The sequence below is a fragment of the Hemiscyllium ocellatum genome, chromosome 32 (assembly GCF_020745735.1).
Source record: "Hemiscyllium ocellatum isolate sHemOce1 chromosome 32, sHemOce1.pat.X.cur, whole genome shotgun sequence".
Lineage (NCBI taxonomy): Eukaryota > Metazoa > Chordata > Chondrichthyes > Orectolobiformes > Hemiscylliidae > Hemiscyllium > Hemiscyllium ocellatum.
The window spans coordinates 41,216,944-41,238,873 of NC_083432.1; the positions used below are offsets into that span (position 1 = coordinate 41,216,944).

Consider the following 21,930-nt stretch of genomic DNA (forward strand, 5'->3'; position numbering starts at 1 on the left):
AAGTAATTAAGATGAGGCAATGTGATCTTAAGCTGCATTTTATGACACTACTGTTGCCAGCAGTCAATCTCAATGCCAGACTGTGACAGTGAATAGGGAGGTCTATGTGTGTTGACAGCTAGGTGAGGCTATGGCAGAGTTATTCAGTTGGATTCTTCTTTAAAAACGAAAGAACTAGAAACACCAATCTGATCCAAGGTTTTCCAAGTAAGAGAATCAAAGTGCACAATCAAAGATGATCAAAAACTTGCATAAATCCTTCCAAGAGTCCCATTTTTAATCAAACCACAGAACGGCATGGCACAGGAAGTGGCAACTTAGTCCACCTACCAAGTCTGTTCCAGCTCTTTGACAGTGATTTTCAATTAGTCCTTCTCTCCCATTCTTTCCCCAGTACCCTGCAAAGTGCTACCTTCTAGGAGAAAGTGAGGACTGCAGATTCTGGAGATCAGAGTCAAGAGTGTGATGCTGGAAAAGCAACGCTGGTCAGGCAGCATCCGAGGAGCAGGAGCATCAATGTTTCAAGCATAAGCCCGTCATCACTCATTCCTGATGAAGGGTTTTTGCCCGAAACGTCAATTCTTCAGGTCCTCGGATGCTGACTGACCCACTGTGCTTTTCCAGAATCACATTCTCAACAAAGGTCTACCTTCACTATTGCTCTAATTTCTTCTTGGGCCTCCTACATTTTGGAGCCTTGCCAACATCATGGATGGTGTAGAAAAAGAAAATCATTAAAATGGTACCAGTGTTTGGGAGGTTTTGATTATGAGGAAAAACTGGAGCTGCTTCACCAGAACGAAGGAAGGGATCTGAGCGTGATTCAAAATAACAATGAGTTTTGATAGATGGTGAATCCAGTTAAGCTGTTTTCACTGAGCGAGAATTGACTATCACCACCAATGATCAGAGGGCGAAATCAGCAAGTTGTTCAGAACAGAAACAAGAAATGCAAATAGGATCTGTAGGATGTGGAAAGGGAAGTGGTAAAATATTGGAAGAATCTGGGGAAAGGGCATGGGAAATGAAATTCATTGGAAACTTCTTTTGGAAAATGAATACGTTAAGACTAAATGGCTTGCTTCCATGCTGTGAAATGATCAATCTGCAGTCCACTCGGTAACATTGTCAGTCTATCTGCTACAGTCCCTGTTGCGAGGTGATGATTGTCTGTTGCCTGGTTTAGTGATTCGAATGAGTCGAGGGTGTGTCGCTGGAAAAGCACAGCAAGTCAGGCAGCATCCGAGGAGCAGGAGAATCGACGTTTCAGGCATAAGGTATTCATCAGGAATGAGGCTTGTGGGCTGGGGGAGCTGAGAGATAAATGGGAGGGGGGTGGGGGGGGCAAAGTAGATGTGAATGCGATAGGTAGATGAAGGTGGGGGAGAAGGTGGTACGTCGAAGAGGGCGTGTAGCAGACAGATGGGAAAGGTGATGGACAGGTCAAGAGGACGGTGCTGATTTGGAGGCTTGAGATTGGGATAATGTGGGGGGAGGAAAAATGAGAAAACTGGTGAAATCCACATTGATCCCTTGTAGTTGCAGGGTCCTAAAGCGGAATATGTGGTGTTCTTCCTCCAGGCGGCCTGAGACGGAGGTGAGCGGAGAGGTGTGGATGCAGGTTTTGCACTTCCTGCGGTGGCAGGGGAAGGTGCCGGGAATGGGATGTGTGCTGGTGAGAGTCATGGATCTGATGAGGGAATTGCAGAAGGAATGGTGTCTCCAAAACGCTGATAGGAGTGGGGAGGGAAATATGTCTCTGGTGGTGGGGTTCGTTTGTAGGTGGTAGAAGTGGCAGAGGATGATGCGATGTATAAGGAGATTGATGGGATGGAAGGTGAGGACTGGGAGTGAGGTGGGGGGGAGGGTTCTTCCCTTGTTGTGTTGGGAGTGATGGGGTTCAAGGGCGGAAGTACAGGAAGTGGAAGAGTTATTGGATATTATCGTCAACCACGTGGGAAAGGAAACTATGATCTTGGAAGAAGGAGGTCATCTGGGATTTTCTAAGGTGGACTTGATCATCCTGGGAACAGATGCGGTGGAGGCAGAGGAATTGGGAATAATGGATGGTGGTTTTACAGTAAGTAGGGTGGGAGGAGGTGTAATCTAGATAACTTTGGGAATCAGTGGGCTTATAGTAGATGCTCGTGGTTAGTCATTTGCCAAAGATGGAGATGGAGAGGTCCAGGAAAGGGAGGGAGGTGTCTGAGATAGTCCAGGTAAATTTGAGGTCAGGGTGAAAGGTGTTAGTGAAGTTGATTAACTGTTCAACCTCCTCATGGGAGCATAGCATAGCTTTCTCCTGATTGGAATGAGGGCAGTGGACCTCATTGACTATGAGATCCTTGATTGGGTTGTTTATCTGGGCCAATCAGGGAACCCCTGGCTGACCAATATAAAGAAGACTTCTACTGCTGTTAGGCAGTAATGTGGGGGAAAATAGGAGAAGGAAGAAAAAAACCACATATGTAACAGGAGATTTAGAGTCTCCTCAGTTTAGAAAAAAAAAGAGAAAATATATAAACAAGAGATTCAGAGAGTCTCCTTATTCTTGGGACTGGCTCTGAACTGGGAGAAAGTGAGGTCTGCAGATTCTGGAGATCAGAGTTGAGAGTGTATTGCTGGAAAAGCACAGCAGGTCACACAGGATCCAAGGAGCAGGAGAATCAACGTTTCAGGCCAGAGCCCTTCATCAAAGCTGGTTGGTCAGAGCCCTTGTCCTTTGCACCAGTAAATAAATGGTGACCCAGTTATTGGATACTGGCCCCTGTGTAGTTATTTCATTGCATTACAACCTGCAGAGTGACTGACAATTTCAATCAAGCACCTTTGATGTCCAGAGAAGACTCTCTGAAGGTCACTATGTCAATCATTCAACAAACAATCCTCACCCACCTTCAGTTCTGAGGAGGATTCATTAGTATTCCTCTCTCCACAGATGCTGCCAGATCTGTTGAGTTTCTCTGACATTGTTTTTATTTTAAATCTCCAGCATTCGCAAAATTTTGCTTTTGTTTCATCATACCTTTATATTGAATTGAAAGGATGATACAAGATTGGATTTTGTTATCCCTCGGTTTGTTGGTGAGCTGTTGGCGATGGCAGTGCCAATAGTGTCATGCCACTGTGGTCAAACGCTGGAATTGTGCCATCCAAAATGGCTCTGATGTTAACTTCAGAAAGATGCTGCTATTTTGATGCCAAAACTGTTTTGTGCTGACACAGAAATTATAGTATAACTGCACCTCTCCTAGTTTGTCACATTCAGAAACCATGTAATACAGTAACACAGAAACCATATACAGTAATTCAGGTCACCCTCGATTGTTTAACTACTCTTTATAATATAGATTGTAGAAAGAAAAAGAATCACTGGAAGCTTTGATGTTATATAAATCCTTATTTTAATCTCAGAGTTATAATCTAGAGAATGACTATACTAGTATCTCCTTTACAAGTAATTGTAATTAAAGTTGACCTGTTTAAAGGTAATGTCTGAAAACACTTCTCTACTTAAATGGGGATAGAAAACCAGAATTCTCACCATCCAAATGCTCAAACACACCAGAACAGACTTGGGGGGTCAATTCAAAATGGAGCTTGACAGTTTTTTAAAAAAATAATTAAGGTTATTCGTAATTTAGGGGCCAAGACAATGAGATGAAGTCAGCTGTAGGGCTTTATTTTCTTTTTTATATCCAGAGTGTTCTTACACATGACTAAACAGCTTTTCTCCATCACCAAATCACCGTGACTTTAATTTTTTGCTCATAACTGTTAACTGCCACCAGTAAATCACCCACACAACCATCAGAAGTGAGGCAGGAGTAGAAAGAGCGGGAAGCAGCCTTCCTTCTGTTAACTCCCACATTCACCTCTTTTTCAACATTCTATCCTCACCTGGGGTGTGTATTCAACTGTTACCTTTGGTGCTTTTTCGTAACACTCCTTGTCAAACAGGATTGTCTTAAACTCAAAAATCTAGCTTGACACGGCAGGGTAATGTCTGAGGGAGCACTGCACTGTCAGAGTTACTGCCTTTTGGCTGAAATGTTTAATCAGGTTTTCACAGTAGGACCTGAAAGAACCCATGAGACTGGTTCAAAGAGAGTTATCCCTGATGGCCTGGCTAATAACTACTCCTCAATTAACATCACTGAGATCACCCATCTCTTCTCACATTACAGTCTATGAGCGCTTGCTGCGTGAAAATTGGCTGCTATATTTCCTACATGACAATAGTGACCGTATTTCAAAACCACTTTATTTGCTGTAGCAAGGTCCTGAGGTTATTTAAATACACATACTTTCTACCTCCCATTCCTATCAGGAAATGATATTCAGCTTCTGATTGGTCATGGTTTAGGCACCTCTTAGCCATGAAACAGCTAAGATTCCTGACCACTCCAGTATCAATCCTGTTCAGATTGGGCATATCTGAGTGGCTGTTGAGAACAACATCTTCCAGGTGATGACCATCTCCACAATCTAACCATTGCCCCTTGGCATTTAGAGACAATACCATAATTGAATTCTCCACTATCAACATCCTGGGAATACCACTGACTAGCGACTGAGCTGGATTAGTCATACAAACACTCTGGCTACAAAAATAAATCAGAAGCTAGGAATTCTGCAGCGAGGAACTCATCTCTTGTTTCCTCAGTGATCGTCTCAGCATGTACAAGACACAGGCCAGGAGTGTGATCGAATAGTCTCCATTTGCCTGGATGGATGCAGCCCCAGGAAAACTCAGGAAAGTTGACATCATCCATGACAAAGAAGCCTGGTAAGCACCCTATTTACCAACGTCAACAGTCACACACTTCACTGCTGTCACACAGTGATAGCAGTATGTACCATATATAAGATCAACCACAGTAATTCACTATGACTCCTTTGACAACATCTTCAAAGCTGTGAGCACTGGAAGGATGAGGGCATCAGAGGGCAGAATAATGCAATTACATGCCAGCTTCCTTCAAGCCATATATCACCTGACCTGGAACTATATTATTATTCCTTCACAGTTGCTGGGTCAAAATTCAGGATCTACTTCCTAACGTTCCCAACATCTCAAGGACTGCAGTGATTCAAGAACGTATCTCACCTCCACCTTCTCCAGGGCAGTCAGGGATGGTCAATGAATACAGGCCTAGCCTTCGATGCTCACTTCCATGAATGAATGTACGTACCCCAGTGGTTGATCTGTGCTCTTAAGGCTCAAAGTGCCATGAGCCCTGGCTCCTTGCTATGGTACAACAAGCTGTGCATTCTAACTGATGTCAATGGATATTGTGCTGCCTGGTAGAACTCCAAATTATTGATGTGCTTGGCATGAATTCATTTTTAATCTGACAAGGAAAGTTGTACCAGAAAGATTGATATACCACACAGGGGATATCATGAAAATGCAATCACATGAAATGTGGAATATAGATCTATGCATTAACGAAAGACAGGTCAGTCCTGATGATGTGGATGTACTTTGTTGAGAGGGTTTTGTCTCGTTTCTGACTCCTTCAGAGAATAATGCAGTGAGGACAGAAACTGCAATGGGAACTTTTATTCCACAGTAGATTTCATTTACAGTTCCCTTGAAATGATTTTCTCCTTGTCCTTAGTATAAAGGGGATAGCTTTCTGCCCCTTCTCCAGGGATTTGATCAAATGTCTGTCCTTGGATTGAACCTAGGACTGATTACATATTGGCTATTTGATTGTGGAAGTCATCAATGACAAACCCGAGAATGGTTTGATAATGAGTTGGAGTTCAAACCCTGCAGAAGCCTCTTACGTGTCCACATCTCCCTCCCCTCCAATAATGATGGCCAAGACCTCAGCCATTGAGGCCCTAACCATTGAAACTTTCTTCCTTTAGATCTTCTACAGTCACTTGGTGGTCAAGAACTTCAATGTCACTATGAAGAGAGATATGCTGCCAAACCTTTTTGACTTGTTGCCCATTTCAGACCAAATGCAAGAATACCAGATTTCAAATCTATTGCAACAATCTCTGATTTAAAGGTTTATCCTTGAGCGTAAGATGGAAACCTTTAGCAACATAGTAAAATATCATGCAACACCAGGTTATTGTCCAACAGGTTTATTTGGAAGCACTAGCTTTCAGAATGTTGCTGCTTCATCAGGTGGTGAAGGAGCAGGGCTCTGAAAGCTAGTGCTTCTAAATAAACCTGTTGGAAGATAACCTGGTGTTGTGTGATTTTTAACTTTGTCCACCCCAGTCCAATACCGGCATCTCCAAATCATGTTTAGCAACATATCTCTTTTTGCAGCAATATTCCAATGGGAGTTACCTAGATTTCTAATACCTGTCCTAACTGAACAGCATGCAGTCCTTGGGTGAATAATTATTTTGACTCTCCAGCAGTTTGAAGAATTTTGCTGTGGCTTTCATATTCTCAGGACAATTTAGAGCATTCAGTTTCGAACAAAAAAAGAACCCATCCACTGCCAACAGGGGAAAACGTAAAGCTTCGCATCTTCAGTAAATGACTATATTAATGGGATATATTTAATTTTCAAAACTGTTTGGAACAAGCAAGCTCCTCAATTGTATTGCTAAATGTTGGCCAGTGCTCAGTGATGCAGTGTTCTATTATCATATGCCCCAAGTATCTGATAACATTTAATATTTAATATTACCCCTTGGTCTTAACATTAAAGTGTGGTGGCATGAGCTTGTTTTATCCTGCAGCATATTAACACAAATATCTTACAGAATGTTAAGTGAAACCACTGAAGCAAAACTGTTTCCACCAAGAGTGAGGGTACAGAATTATATATGTATCTGTGTCTGTGCACAAGGTCTAGTGGCAGCTGTCTTCTATAAAGTCTGTCATGTAGAAATTATCATGGGCAGTACCTCAAAATGGGTGATATCTGATTAGCTGCCTGTTATATACAGTGCCTGATATTTAGTGCCATTGACTGCACTGGAACTAAATGGCTACACATAATGACTAGCTGATCTGATGCACTCCACTTTATGCTACCTCCTCAGATTAATTTCCAGCACAAAATGTGTACCATACCACCAAGAAATTACGTGTTTTGGACCACGTGTACAGTATACCCTTTCCATATGAAAGGATTTTAAGCGCAGTGCAGACTATTCTGGTAAAGTGCCCACAGATGTTCATGCCTGTTGCCTCTGGCACACTAACCTTGCATGTTGCCTTCTGCTTTGCCACACTGTACCCATTTTCCTCCCTGGTACCTCCAATGATGCTGATCTGCCAGGACAACATCCACATAAATATTATAATGAGCAGAAGGATCCAGCCCCGTGATGTTAAAACTCAGGAAAGGAAACATCCGCCTGGAAAAAGAGAGGAACAAGAAAGGTCAATATTCTGCCCATTTAAAAAAGAAAAAAAAATGAACTGTTTGACAAAATAATGCTCTTTCTGTCACTCAGTCTAGAATCATATTGTTGAAGGAATAGTCTTTCGTTTTAATTTTATATTTGTCACTGTGATTATCATTACCAGAGATGGACACAATTGTTAATCAGAAACCCCGAATAGTTTGATCTCCTGACCAAAGAAAGCCCCTCCACCCATATCATTGTCATTTCCTAGTTTGTCATGTATATATATTTATATATTTATGGATCTGGCTGTGTGCAGAATGACTGGCCATGCTGTTTTTCTTAAAACACCTCTGGACGTTCTAGGGCTACCAAAGTCATTTCCTTGATGCAGGAAAATATTAAGAAAGTCAAGCTGTGTTTTTTCCAAAAATGCTACAACCAATAATTTAATATGAAACTGAAATAGCCCAATAAGGAAAGGAATTCTATCAAAAATTACCTGGAAAATTACAAACCGTCCTTGGATAAAATGATAACAATCGACATTTATATCACACAACCAATATAATAAGCATTCGCATAATTACCCCAGTTTAAATTAAAATTTGACAAACCTACATAAGAGGAACAGAGGGATCTTGGGGTGCTTGTCCACAGATCCTTGAAAGTGGCAGGACAGGTTAATAGGGAAGTTAATAAGGCATATGGGACACTTGCCTTTATCAACCATGGCAGAGATTATAAGAGCAGGGAGGTTCTGTTGGAATTGAGTGCCACAAGGATCGGTGCTGGGTCCTCTATTTTTTGTTATTTACATAAATGATTTGGATGCTAGCATAAGAGGTACAGTTAGTAAGTTTGCAGATGACACCAAAATTGGAGGTGTAGTGGACAGCGAAGAGGGTTACCTCAGATTACAACAGGATTTTGACCAGATGGGCCAATGGGCAGAGAATTGGCAGATGGAGTTTAATTCACATAAATGCGAGGTACTGCATTTTGGGAAAGCAAATCTGAGCAGGACATATACACTTAATGGTAAGGTCCTAGGGAGTGGTGCTGAACAAAGAGACCTTGGAGTGCACATTCATAGCTCCTTGAAAATGGAGTTGCAGGTAGATAGGAGAGTGAAGAAGGCGTTTGGTATGCTTTCCTTTATTGGTCAGAGTATTGTGTACAGGAGTTGGGAAGTCACGTTACAGGACATTGGTTAAGCCACTGTCGGAATATTGCACGCAATTCTGGTCTCCTTCCTATCAGAAAGATGTTGTGAAACTTGAAAGGGTTCAGAAAAGATTTACAAGGATGTTGCTAGGGTTGGAGGATTTCAGCTACAGGGAGAGGCTGAACAGGCTGGGGCTGTTTTCCCTTGAGCGTCGGAGGCTGAGGGGTGACCTAATAGAGGTTTATAAAATGATAAGGGGCATGGGTAGGGTAAATAGGCAAAGTCTTTTCCCTGGGGTCAGGGAGTCCAGAACTAGAGGGCATAGGTTTAGGGTGAGAGGGGAAAGGTATAAAAGAGACCGATGGGGTAACCTTTTCACACAGAGAGTGGTGCGTGTATGGAATGAGCTGCCAGAGGAAGTGGTGGAGGATGGTACAATTGCAACATTTAAGAGTGATTTGGATGGGTATATGAAAAGGAAAGGTTTGGAGGGATATGGGCTGGGTGCTGGCAAGTGGGACTAGATTGGTTGGGATATCGAGTTGGCATGGACAGATTGGACCAAAGGGTCTGTTTCCATGCTGTACATCTCTATGAGTCTATGAGTTTGGTTAGGCCACAGATGGAGTGCTGTGTGCAGTTCTGGTCACTGTACCATAGGAAGGATGTGATTGCAGTGGAGAGAGTGCAGAGGAGATTCACCAGGATGTTGCCTGGGATGGAGTGCTGTAGCTATGAAGACAGACTGGATAAGCTCAAGGTGTTTTCTTCAGAGCAGGGAAAGGCTGAGTGGGGACCTGTTAGAGGGGCATAATGTTGTGAGGAGCAGGCTGGATAGAAAGCGGCTGTTCCCCTTAGAGTGAGGATCAATAACAAGGGGTATACATTTAGGGTGAAAAGCAGGAGGTTCAGAGGGGAATTGAGAAAAATCCTTTTCAACCAGAGGGTGGTGGGTGTCTGGATTGCATTCCTGGGAGGGGAGATGAAGTGGATAACCTCTTGGATAAGCACTTGAAGGGTCATAACATTCGAGGCTATGGGCCAAGTACTGGAAAGTGTAGATTAGGCTGGCTTTTTGTCACTTTAGACTCGATGGGGTGAAGTGCCTCTTCTGTCCTGTGTGATTCTAAGATATGAAGTCAAGAGTTGAGAAATGAAGGGTACTCAAAATCTGGAGAGAGTACCACATGTTGGAGTGTGATGTCACGAGGAACAGACATTACCCAAGATGCTATGTCTAGAAACAGATTGATAAGAATGGAATCAGGAGAGTACAATCCCATCTACTGATCTTCAGGTCTAAGTCAGTGAAGCAGAGGGTGCAGACAATTGAGGAGGAAAGGTTCAACTTGGTCACAGTCATATGATAAGAGTTGTTTTGGTACTGTGATTGGAGGGAGTCAGACATAGCGTTCAGTGAAAGATCAGTGTTTGGGAGGCCATGACATCTTCAAAGACTTTGGAGAGGAACAGGAAGTGGAGTAGGAGTTTGGAACGATGGTGTTGTACAATGTTTTTTTTTGAGGGTGGTGATGGTCACAAATTTAAAAGGAGAGAGGGACAACAGCTAATAGTGAGAATATTAACAGTCTTGGCCAACTATGGGGTGGAAGGCAGAAGAGGAAGTTGCGGGGTCAATGAGTTTAATGAGAATAGGAACAAGGGATCTGGAGGTGGGTGCCAATTATTAGGAGGTAGTAGAAAGCATAGGGGCAGATCCATGTTATGGACTGGGATGGATGTTAAGGACTGGGATGATTCTGGGATAGTAGATGAGAACAGCTGCCTTGGTTTTAAAAGGTTCATCAGAATCTGATTCAGCTTACATTTAGTCTTAAGATTCATAGAGATGTACAGCATTGAAACAGATCCTTCGGTCCAACCTGTCCATGCCGGCCAGATATCCCAACCCAACTTGTCAAATGACTAGCAATAGATAACTGGAGATGCATCATGTATCAGTCTTGTGCCTGATTTCAGCAATTTTGAAATTTCTCCTTGAAACAGGCAATGTGCATTGGATATATTTTTGATAATTGGATCAATTTTCAAATAATGTAAACTTATTTTTAAAAATGATAAAATCAAGTAATCAGAGTAACAAACTGAGTGAGGAAACTGGCTAAGGTTCATTGACTACAAGCCTTTTCTGACTTGCTCACTCTGGTATGTACAGGAAAGCGTAGTGGATCACATGATTGAAACGTTTTCAGTAAAAACCACTCGAGCGGAGAAAGAAAATACAACAGCCAAGTTCCATTACTAGTTTCCGACGAGAATGTCAATTTGAAATGAAACTGAGCCTTGCAATAATCTAAAATCTCAAACATTCAGTGAAGTGGCGGGGGAAGGGCTGCGAGGTTCTATCACAATGGGATAACAATCAATTGGAGGGGCCTGTGGTAAAATGGACACCTAATGATTCAGTAAAGCAGTTTCTTTATTTGCCACCAGCAAGTCACATGAAGTTTTGGAATGCCATCAGTCCAGCAGGTATGGACCATCAAAACCATCTTGAGTTGAATGGCAAACCCTGAATGATTACTATGACTCAGTAACACTTGCATCTCTTGAATCTTGTAGGTTCCAGCTCCTCTGTAGAAAATTGAGCATTACGTCCGGGGTTCTATAATTCGGGGGAAAGAAAGCTGAGGCCCTTAATTGAAGAATAGTAGAGTTTTTCTAGAAAAAGTAAAGTGCTGTGGAGGCTGGGGCAAAAAAAAGAATAAAAACAAAAAAATGCTGGAGAGGCTCAGCAACTCTGGTCCCACCTGTGGAGGGAGAAACACAGTCAATACTTCAAGTTGAATATGACTTTTCTCAGCCTTCAAAGCGTTAACTATGTTTCTCTCTTTACAGGTGCTGCCTGATTTACTTCGTCTCTCCAATGTTTTGTTTTCACTTCAGGGGACTTCTGCCCAGTCCCTGGCCAATATCCATCATGAACCATCATGATCCAGGCATTAATAACCACTTTGCTGTCTGTGAGAGGCAATCTCATTGAAACATGTAGAATCCCTAAGGGATTTGACGGGCTAAATGCTGAGAGGGTGTTTCCCCACCTTGGGCAGTCTGGGATAAGAGAGCATGGTCTCAGAATAATGGGGGTGACAAATTTAAAAGTGAGGTAAGGAGGAATTTCTTCTCTCGGGTTCTTTGGAACGACTTGCCATAGAGCTGTGAGGTTAGAATGTACATTTAAGGCTGAAATAGATTCTTGATTAAGAGGAAATTCAAGGGTTACAGGGAAAACGCAGGAAAATGGACAAGACAAGTGTAGGATTAGCTGTGCTCCTATTGAATCAAGGAACAGGCTCAAGGGGCCGAAAAGCCTATTCCTGTTCTTATTTGATATAGTCTTATGGGAGTAAGCTGGACAGTCCGTGAGAGGAAGGGACAGGAAGACAGTGAGATAACGAGGATTCAGGTGAGATCTCTAACAGTGGATCATTTTCACTGCCGCAGGACACAAATCTTGTTGCCATTTCGGCTGCAATGGACAGTTTGAAAGAGAAATGCAAGGAGTTAAAAAGCCGCCATGAAGCTGTTCACTGGCTTAGAGCTCCACAACTGCCATAAATGCTCAGAGCTCGCGAATGCAACATTTCGGGTGTGTGTCAACCTCCCATTGCATCACTTGCTGCTAAACACGACTTCACAGAATGGATTTGCTTTAGTTTTCAAACAGTCAACAAATTGCACATCAGACCACACTGATGCAGGAAGATAGTGAAAGGGTAATATGACATGACTGTATATAATCATACGGATTCATCACATAAAATGAGTTCACTGATTAAAAAAAGCTTTTGGCTTTCAAATCTAAAAATCATGCAGTGAAGTCAAAGCACCTTTGGCCTTTGCTATATGCATTAGAGAACTATTTCAATTGTAACCGTGATTATTTGCTCCTGTTAGTAAAACCATATTTGGTGCTAGTTTTCTGCAGTTTTTAATGTGTTGAAAAACCACTGCAGTCTCCTGAATACATTAAATGCCATTACAGATGGGTAGATAATTCAAATGTTGAGATTCAGTTGACCAAACTGCAGTCTTAAATGCCATCTAAATATTTAAACACTGTTAATGAGAGTTAACACTTAAAACTATTGGCAGAAGCAAATTGTCTATCCTAGGCATCTTCACTACCCATTGGTTTATGTCCTATCCTATCATATCTGTTGGTTTATGTCCTATCAAATTGAGATCTCTGTGTCAGGCTTCCATAGCATTCATTCCGTGTACACCCCTCAGTCCATCCCCCAACTATACCTTCCCAATCAGAATGATTCCAGAAAAATGCATTCAGCAGTATTCCCAGATAATTTGCAGGGAAAAACAAAATGCATTAACCTAGCAATGCACAGGAGCTCACAACATTTCAGGAAATGCAATAAAAAAAATTTGGTTAACATCATCGCTGCACCAACAGAAAACATAGAACAGTACAGCACAGTACTGGCCCTCGATGTTGTGCCGAATTTTTATCCTACTCTGAGATCAAACTAATCTACATACTTTATATTTTACCATCATAAAAGTCACCATTTTCTTCAAAGTAAATGGCAGTGTTCCACATTTACCAGCAGCTTATGCTGGCTCACAATTAATGGTGTCTAATTTTTTTTCTTGAATGAACCAGTTGATTTGTGCATTTATGATGTACCTTGGTAATTCAGTATTATATTTGCAGCATACTTAGGACTAATTGTGTACTTTCGCATGTGATGGAAAGAAATTTGGAACCTCCACCATCACCTTTCATAGTCCTGAACTACCACATGCATGGAAAACGTCTGATGAATTCCTCTAATTATATCCAATATTTCAACTGAGTAAACTAGCAATCTATGACCGGTAATATTTATTGAAGATAGTTCTAAGACTTATGCAAAACAACAATCAATTCTGTTGGCAATGGGAGAGGATCAGAAAGTCCAATCTTCAATCTCAGACACCAGAACAAAATCTTGGGTTGCCTACGCTAACACCCGCCATTCTATTGTATCTTCTGTATAACATACTGAAGGGGTCCTGCACCGTTGGGGGCACCGTCTGTCAGGTAAGCTATTAAACTGGGACAAAATTGCTAGAAAAACTCAGCAGGTCTGGCAGCATCTGGAGAGAAATCCTAGTTAAAATCTGTGTCAGGTGACCCTTCCTCAGAACTCAGAATGTTCTGAGGAAGGGTCACTAGACCCACAACTTTCACTTTGATTTCTCTCCACAGCTGCTGCCAGACCTGCTGAGCGTTTCGAGCAATTTTTGTTTTTTTCTGATTTCCACCATCTGTAGTTATTTTGGTTTTTGTCTATTAAGTTGTGACCCTGCCAGCTCTCTATCGCATGGCAATATTTCAAAGAATAACAGTGAAATTTTCCCTAGCCTAATATTCACCCTTTAAATCAATATCACTTCAAGGGATTACCAAGTCATTATATTGTCACTCCTTGTGGGATCTTGCTGGGCACAAATTATCTGCTGAAAATGTGTTGCTGGAAAAGCGCAGCAGGTCAGGCAGCATCCAAGGAGCAGGAAATTCGACATTTCGGGCATAAGCCCTTCATCAGGAAGCTTATGCCCAAAACGTCAAATTTCCTGTTCCTTGGATGCTGCCTGACCTGCTGCGCTTTTCCAGCAACACATTTTCAGCTCTGATCTCCAGCATCTGCAGACCTCACTTTCTCCACAAATTATCTGCTACATTTCTCAAAAATAGGGCAATGATTACGTTTTAGAATGATTGCCAGAGGAGCATTTTTGGTTGTCCTGAACTTATGAAAGGTACTATGTAAATGCAAGTTCCTTGTTTAACAACAGTATGTAAATGTATGACTGATAATATATTGCTGAATACATTGCAAAAATACTAGTGCCAAAGAAGGTTCTCCTTGCTACAACATATGCATGTAAAATAATATTATTGCATTAAACATGTTGCAACAATTTCTCTTCTCTTTTTGTGAACCTTTGTTTCCTGACATCAGGGCAGACAATTAATCTGTTGATTGTGAGCCATGACGACAATGTATGACCAAATTGGAAAATACTCTAACACAGAACTCTGAAACTCTGTGTCTCCATTCACTGGTGCTGCAACAATATCAAAGCCATTATAGCACCATACTTTTGCTAAAACATCCCTAATGTGACTCACAGGAACTGTGTCAGATTTCAAATAGAGGGGACGTTAGAAAAGGTGGCTGAACATTTGGTCAAAGGGTTTAAGGAATGTGAAGGAGGGAGAAGTGGAGAGGTTTAGAATGATAATTTCAAAACCAAGTCAGCTGAAGATACAGTTCCAATGATGGAGTGAGCTGGTGAAAATATGCATGAGGATAGCATTTGAGGAAAGCATCCTTCGAGAATTACAGAAATTTAAGGGGAAAGAGGAAAGAAAAGGCATGGCTGCAGTGAGATTTGAAGGTGAGGGTAAGAATTTAAATTACATGTACTAACTTGACATGAGGCCAAATTGGGAGAGATTGCATATATTTGTTCACTAAAAATGAAGATTCTTTGCCCTGATGAATATCTTTGCTTTACACAAACTCTCGTTCATGCCTACTCTGCTTGGTGAAACAGAAAGTAAATTGAAGTTGTTGTAACAGAACTGTATTCAATCCAATTCTTGTGAATCTTTTAACTTGCATTAATAAGAATGTTAATCAGGCACTATGGATGCACAAGATTGCAACTTATATTCATCTAGAAAAACACATCTAAATTGGTGTAAAGGAGGTGATGAAATTATTTTATTGGTGTGAGCATTATGACTAATTTACAACATATAAATACGAACCTGGATGGAAATGAGACTATGAAAGTTAAATGTTAGGTATCCCCACATTGTTCAGGTCGGGGTTGCAGTGCACACATAGAACATAAGCTGTTGAATATGTAAATTATATATTTAAGAACAAGCTGTCTGAAACTAATGTCATTGAGTTTAAATTGGCTTCCAGCTAATCGCTGATGAGAGCACATCTATGCTTTGGGACTAGACAAACAAGATCAATGATTACTTGTAGCTCTGTGAATGTAAATTTCAAGGACTTTTGGATGTTTCTTGTAAATTTATCTCCCAGTGAGAAACAGGGGCACACAGGCCTGCAAGTCAAAAGTTCAATTCTCGGTTTGTGCTGACTTAACTGATTTAACCTCTGAATGTTATAAAATGACCCAAGTATTTAAAAATTAAAATCTTTCAGGCAAAAATTGACAAAGCCAAAGAAAGGGACAATAAGAGATGAATGAAAGGTTAGCCAAAGAAAGACTAAACATTACAGATTAATAATCTATTAAGTCTATTTTCAATTTAATTACTAGGAATGGCTATTGAAGCAAAAGTGGAATTGCAGAACTGTGCTCTGAATATAGGCGCACAACTGGCTACATAGATTCATGAACCTAACACTTGTCATACATTTTACTTCCCAAATGCAATTTGTTTCACCTCACTAAACTGCAGGTAATTCAGCATTTTGCTTTTACAATACTATATTTTCTGGGCTAATTCTCTGACTTATTAGCCATTAACCGTAACATTGTATGGTGAAATCGCATATATAAGCAATTGTCGTTAATAATATAGGAATTCCAACGTAAAGTGCCACAACCCATAAAGTTCATTTTCCAGTAGTCATTTGAAATAATTGAACTTTTAACTAATCATAGTGATTACTTGTTATTATTAAAAGCAATAAAACCTGCAATTATTATAAAGGCTAAAGTTTAGATGGATCAATGATATGGAATATGTCAGGATTATTTCACTATTTTGGTTATACAGGGTGCATTGATGTTTAAGATTTCCCCAGAAACTGAATTTACTTAACTCAATGCAAGTGAGCACTGTTGCAATTGTTTCAATTCACTATCTATCAGGATTGTCAGTGCTGTATTCGCTTCCCATGCACCTTATTTTCTTTCTATGTAAATGACCCTTGTGTATTTTCGTGAGGCAGTTTACATTTCTCTATATTAAATTGAATCTACTATAATTCCCATAACTCTCTAGTACATTCAAATCTTACAGCACGTCCTATTCAATATTTCAGCTGAACAACTTTATTAACTATGTATCATCTGAATGTCTAGCCCCTGTAACTGTGACTTCTAGCTCCAGATCATTTAGGAAGATATTAAGCAAAAGAGGTCACAAGACAGCTATCCCTGTTGGCACCAAAATAAGAATCATCAATTATTAGACCATTACACCACAAGAATTAGGAACAAAATAAGCCATTTAATTACTCAAGCTATTCAATAGGATCATGGCTGATCTAACACTCCTCACTTCCACTTTCCTGCTCTTTCCCCACAACTCTTGATTTCTCCATTGATCAAGAATCTATCTCAGTCTTAAATATACACAAGGACTCTGTGGCAAGGAAATCCACAGATTCATCTTTGATCATTTGAGAGAAGAAATTCGTCCTCATCTCAGTTTTAAATTGTCAGTTCTTTATTCTGAGACTATGCCTTCTGGTCCTACACTCTCCCGTGAGGGTTAACATCCTCTCAGCATTTATCCTGTCAAGCCCCTGAAGAATCCTGATGTTTTAATGGTTCAAATACAGAACAACTGGTTAACCTTTCCTATACCAAATTAGAATCTGCAGAACTATCTTTGCATATTTTATTTTGCATGTGAAGTAAATCTGAAAGTGGTATCACATTGATTGGGGGTTGGATTATCGGACAGTCATTCCATTAATCTCAAGAGTGAAACTTGAGTTTATACGATTACTGTTGTGTCTCGAATACTTGTAAAAGTTTAATTTTATTGCAAATTGTGTAATATCGAAATTGAAATGCTTTGTAATGTATTTTTACAAATGTATGAATAATGTAATTTTTTGGAAAAATATACAAGAAAGTCTGAAACTGTAATGATATGAATTTAATTCTTGTACAACAACCATCCTTTCAGGCATTGTATGAGGTGAAGGAACAACAGTAACATGCATTTGTACAATTATGTAGTAAACCAATACAAGAACCATTATAAAAGATTTGATTACTGAGCTAAAGGCATATTATGACAGGAAACCAAAACTTGATTAAATGGTTGGTTTTAAGCAGCATCATAAAGGTAAGGAGAGATGTAGAGAGGTGGAATAGTTATGAGTAGAAATTCCAGAGTTGAGGATTTAGTCAGTTAAAGGCATGATCGAAAATTGTGAAGCAATTAAAATCAGGACATGCCAAGAGATCAGAGTCGGGGAAATACAAGAAATTTAACCAGGCTGACACAGATTATAGAGATTGGGACTGGTTAGTTCATGGAAGGATTTTCAAACATCAGTGATAATTTTGAACAACTATAGACTAACGTTTCACATTTTTTTCAGAATCCAATGGTTTTGTTAGTTGGGTCTGATATTAGAAACCTGTGCCCCTGAAATTACTATTTGTGAAATTTGCATTTCACCATTTGTGTAATGTTCTTTTGTTGCTATTTTAAGAATGACAAAGTGAATTAATAACTTTACTGATGTAATGAAGTGTTTTCTGCAGCAATTTAAAACAACATTCAATGTGCCTATTGCTTTAGCAAGACAATTTTTTTTGCATTGTAACCCCTTCCTATTTTTAAGTTATTTTTGCAGAATATGCAAGTTGTTGTTCAGTCTCTTATCTGCTTATAGGATTTTTCTGATGTGGTAAATTTGCTGATGTCTGCAGTTTTGAAAAGTGCTGTGTGTAAATACAGGTGTAAAGGGATAAGAGGTCTTGAGGTTGAATGACCTGATTAATATGATTAGTACAGCACTGCAGTATGATATTGGTCCGTTCTCTCTTCTTCCAACATCACTATCCTCAATTTTTCCCCTTTCTATTTCAACTATTTGTTGGTGGATATCCACTGAAGGCTAAATAAATCTAGTGCCTATCCAGTTTTAATTTCACGTCATGTTTGGGATGGATGGTAGTATGGACTCTGGAGAGTACTCAATATGGAAACCCTGGAATCCTTAGGCCTGGGTTAAAGCCAGATAAAGCTTTTGACATTTGCCTGCAATCAGTGAACTCAATCCAGACTGGGACTGAAGTTGGTTTTTTCTTGCGACTCTATCACCCTGGATGGTACACTTGCCATTCAATCCATTGTAGTTTTCAGCAATTCAAGGGTTGTTACCTTACTGCAGCTATGTCATTTGCAATTATAGTGGCCACTTGACTCATTTGGCTTGATTGAAAGTTTGAAGGGGACTGTAAGCCTCAGAGTGCTACTATTGGCCTTAATGCCCTTAAATTGGACTAGACTGTAAAATCTTTACCGGGTTTCATTGGTTTTGTTGTACTTACAAACATACGAATGAGGAGCAGGAGTAGGGCATTTGGCCCCTGGAGCCCACTTTGCCATTTATTAAGATCATGTCTGATCTGACTGTAACCTCAAATCTGCATTCCCGTCTGCCACTGATAATCTTTCAGACCTTGCTTACCAAACATGTATTCCCTTCTGCCTTAGAAATATTCAAGGATTGTTTTTGCTGTGATTTCAGGAAGAGAGTTACAAAAACAAAAAGGCCTTTGTAAGAAAGCTTCTTGTCTCTTCTGTTTTATTTTTCAAACTGCAATCCCAATTTCTACTTTCTCCCATCTACCCAGTCAAGTCAGGGTCTTATATGTTTTGATTAGATTACTTCCAGTCCACACCGACAACAAGTTCACACCGACCCGCCGAAGCGCAATCCACCCATACCCCTACATTTACCCCTTTACCTAACACTACTGGCAATTTAGCATGGCCAATTCACCTGACCTGCACACCTTTGGACTGTGGGAGGAAACCGGAGCACCCGGAGGAAATCCACGCAGGGGAGAATGTGCAATCTCCACACAGTCAGTCGCCTGAGTCGGGAAGTGAACCCAGGTCTCTGGCGCTGTGAGGCAGAGCCACTGTGCCATTGTGCCACCCACAATCGGGTCTCCGATTACTCTTCTAAGATCCAGTGAATATAAACTATAACCAGCGGATTAAAACAATCTAACTTTCCTCATTGGACAACTCACCTATTCTGGATATTAGATTGGCATTTTTTTTCTGAACTGCTTCCAATGCACTTACATCCTTCCTTTAGTAAGGTGACCAGTACTGTATACAGTACTCAAGATGTAGTCTTATCAATACCCTGTATAACTGAAAAGTACCCTCACTACTTTTGCATCCAATTTCTCTCACGATAAGTGATAACATTCTATCGGCTTTCCTAATTAATTGATGTATCTACAAATTATTTTTTTCAGTTCAAGCACAATATAACAAAACTGCTCTGCATCTCAGATCTCTGCATTCTCTCACCATCTAGAGCTGCTCTTTGGAGGGTAGGTGCAGACATGATGGGCCGAATGAACTCCTTCGGCACTTTATTTAATCTTCGGGTCAAAATGTACAAATTCACATGTTCCCATAAAGTACTCCAATTGCCACATCTTTGTCCATTTCTCTAACCTGCATGGTGGCTCAGTACTTAGTACAGCTGAAAAGTGTGTTGCTGGAAAAGCGCAGCAGGATAAGCCCTTCTTCAGGAATGAGGAGGGTGTGCCATGCAGGCTAAGATAAAAATGCGATAGATGGAAGGAGGTTAAGGTGAGGGTGATAGGCCAGAGAGGGGATGGGGGCAGAAAGGTCGGGAAGAAGATTGCAGGTCAAGGAGGCGGTGGGATTCCAGTCTGTGTGTGTGTGTGGAGTTTGCATGTTCTCCCACTCTCTGCATGCATTCCTCCCACAGTCCAAAGATGTGCAGGTTAGGTGGATTGGTCGTGCTGAAATTGTCTGTAGTGTTCAGGTATGTGCAGACTGGGTGGATTAGCCATGGGAAATGTGAAGGTGTAATAGGGGTGTGAGTGGGCTGCTCTTTGGAGAGTCGGTGCAGACTTGATGGGCCGAATGACTTCCTTCTGCATTGTCAGGGTTCTACAATTCTATATCTTTTTGTAGTCTCTTTATGTCCTCTTTAACATTTACTTTTCTAGTTATCTTTGAGTCACCAGTCAATTTGGCAACAATACATTCTGTCCCTCCACCCAAGTCATTGATATAAACAGTGAGGCTCCAACACAATCCCTGTGACACAGTGGATATTAGTTGGGGAGTAGGAATGAGGCTTATCTTTAATTTACCCACCTCTCTATCACACTTCCTGGTCCTGTTCAGTTAGTTGATCCATAATTATCATTTATTCTACAAGAAGACTGATCATTTTATCAAAATACTGAGAGAGTTTGGATAGCACCTTCTATAGAAAAAAGAAAGTTTGTTCTCCGAATCACAAGTACAGTACAATATATTTATCATTCACAGAGTTAACATAAGAAGGTTTTGGCTTGAGGCACACGTTCAGATTTCGGAGTTATGTTTCTGGGTGGTGGCTTTCCTCCTGGGCATTCTCAAAAGCCAACTGATGAGACATAGCTTTACTGACTGAATAACATGCTGTTGTAGATTGTAAACTGCTCTTTGTATTGCTCTGATAAGGAATAGTTGCTAATGTTGGTTGCACTAATAGGTATTGTGAGAAGCTACAAAACAATTAGTAACATTATTCAGATTAGATTCCAGAACTCATTTAAATTTAGAAATTCCCTCCTATTATACACGCATATGTATCAATCTTTCTACCCTCTGTAAATAGATATAAGACACTGCTCCTGCCTAGATTCTGTGAATTACTGCAAAAATTGTGGTTCTTAAGATGCACAATAACCAAATGTTGAAAGCTACAATATTTGGACATTGCTGTTTGAAATCCTGCCCTCCTAAGTGGGCTTTATTTCATATTTAATGTGGTTGGAGGAAAGGTTGCTTCTAAGAAGCTAAGTCTCATCTAGCTGCAGGGCTGACAATGCCGTGGCTCATTGAACAGGTTTATAAACATGTCTCCTGACAGCACTGGGGTAAAGCAGAGTTCAGCTACTCCCAGAACAACACCAACATGTGCTACTACAGAGCTGACAAGAACTTTGCACAGGCCAAATGAGATATACTCTTAACACTAAGCACTGAAAAATAAACACCAGGCAGTACTTCGGCAAAGTGCAGTAGCATATGATCACATTCACATACGTTCATTCACAGACACACAGAATCTGGCCTGGGTAACGAGAGCTAAAATGAGGGTGGGGAGGAGAATGCTACATCCTGGAAATCAAAATGAAAGAACAAATTAAACAACAGCCAAATGCGGCTAAAAGACAGCCTAAACATTTAGAAATTGAAAGCTGTTTGAAATGTTATAACCATCTATTCAGTTTTTCATTCTATTTGACTTGCTAAGCATTTCCTGTCAATGTACAGTACTTAATTTGGTTACAAAATCTCCCACTGCATTCATCTGCTCTAATGTTAAATGTATATCTGGACACAGGTTTTTGATCAAATTAAGTGGGCATTTATCTAGATATTACTGTAAAGATTT

At 40.5% G+C, this 21,930-nt stretch overlaps 1 protein-coding gene across 1 annotated transcript in view; it reads right to left on the reverse strand.

Annotated features, from left to right (window-relative positions):
• The window catches only part of tbx21 (T-box transcription factor 21), a 43,603-nt gene that overhangs the window by 13,191 nt on the left and 8,482 nt on the right, over positions 1 to 21,930 (reverse strand). Inside the window, exon 2 of the mRNA XM_060848515.1 lies at positions 7,187 to 7,341. Within this exon, the coding sequence (XP_060704498.1) occupies positions 7,187 to 7,341 (155 nt within the window). The remainder of the gene's footprint in view (positions 1 to 7,186; positions 7,342 to 21,930) is intronic.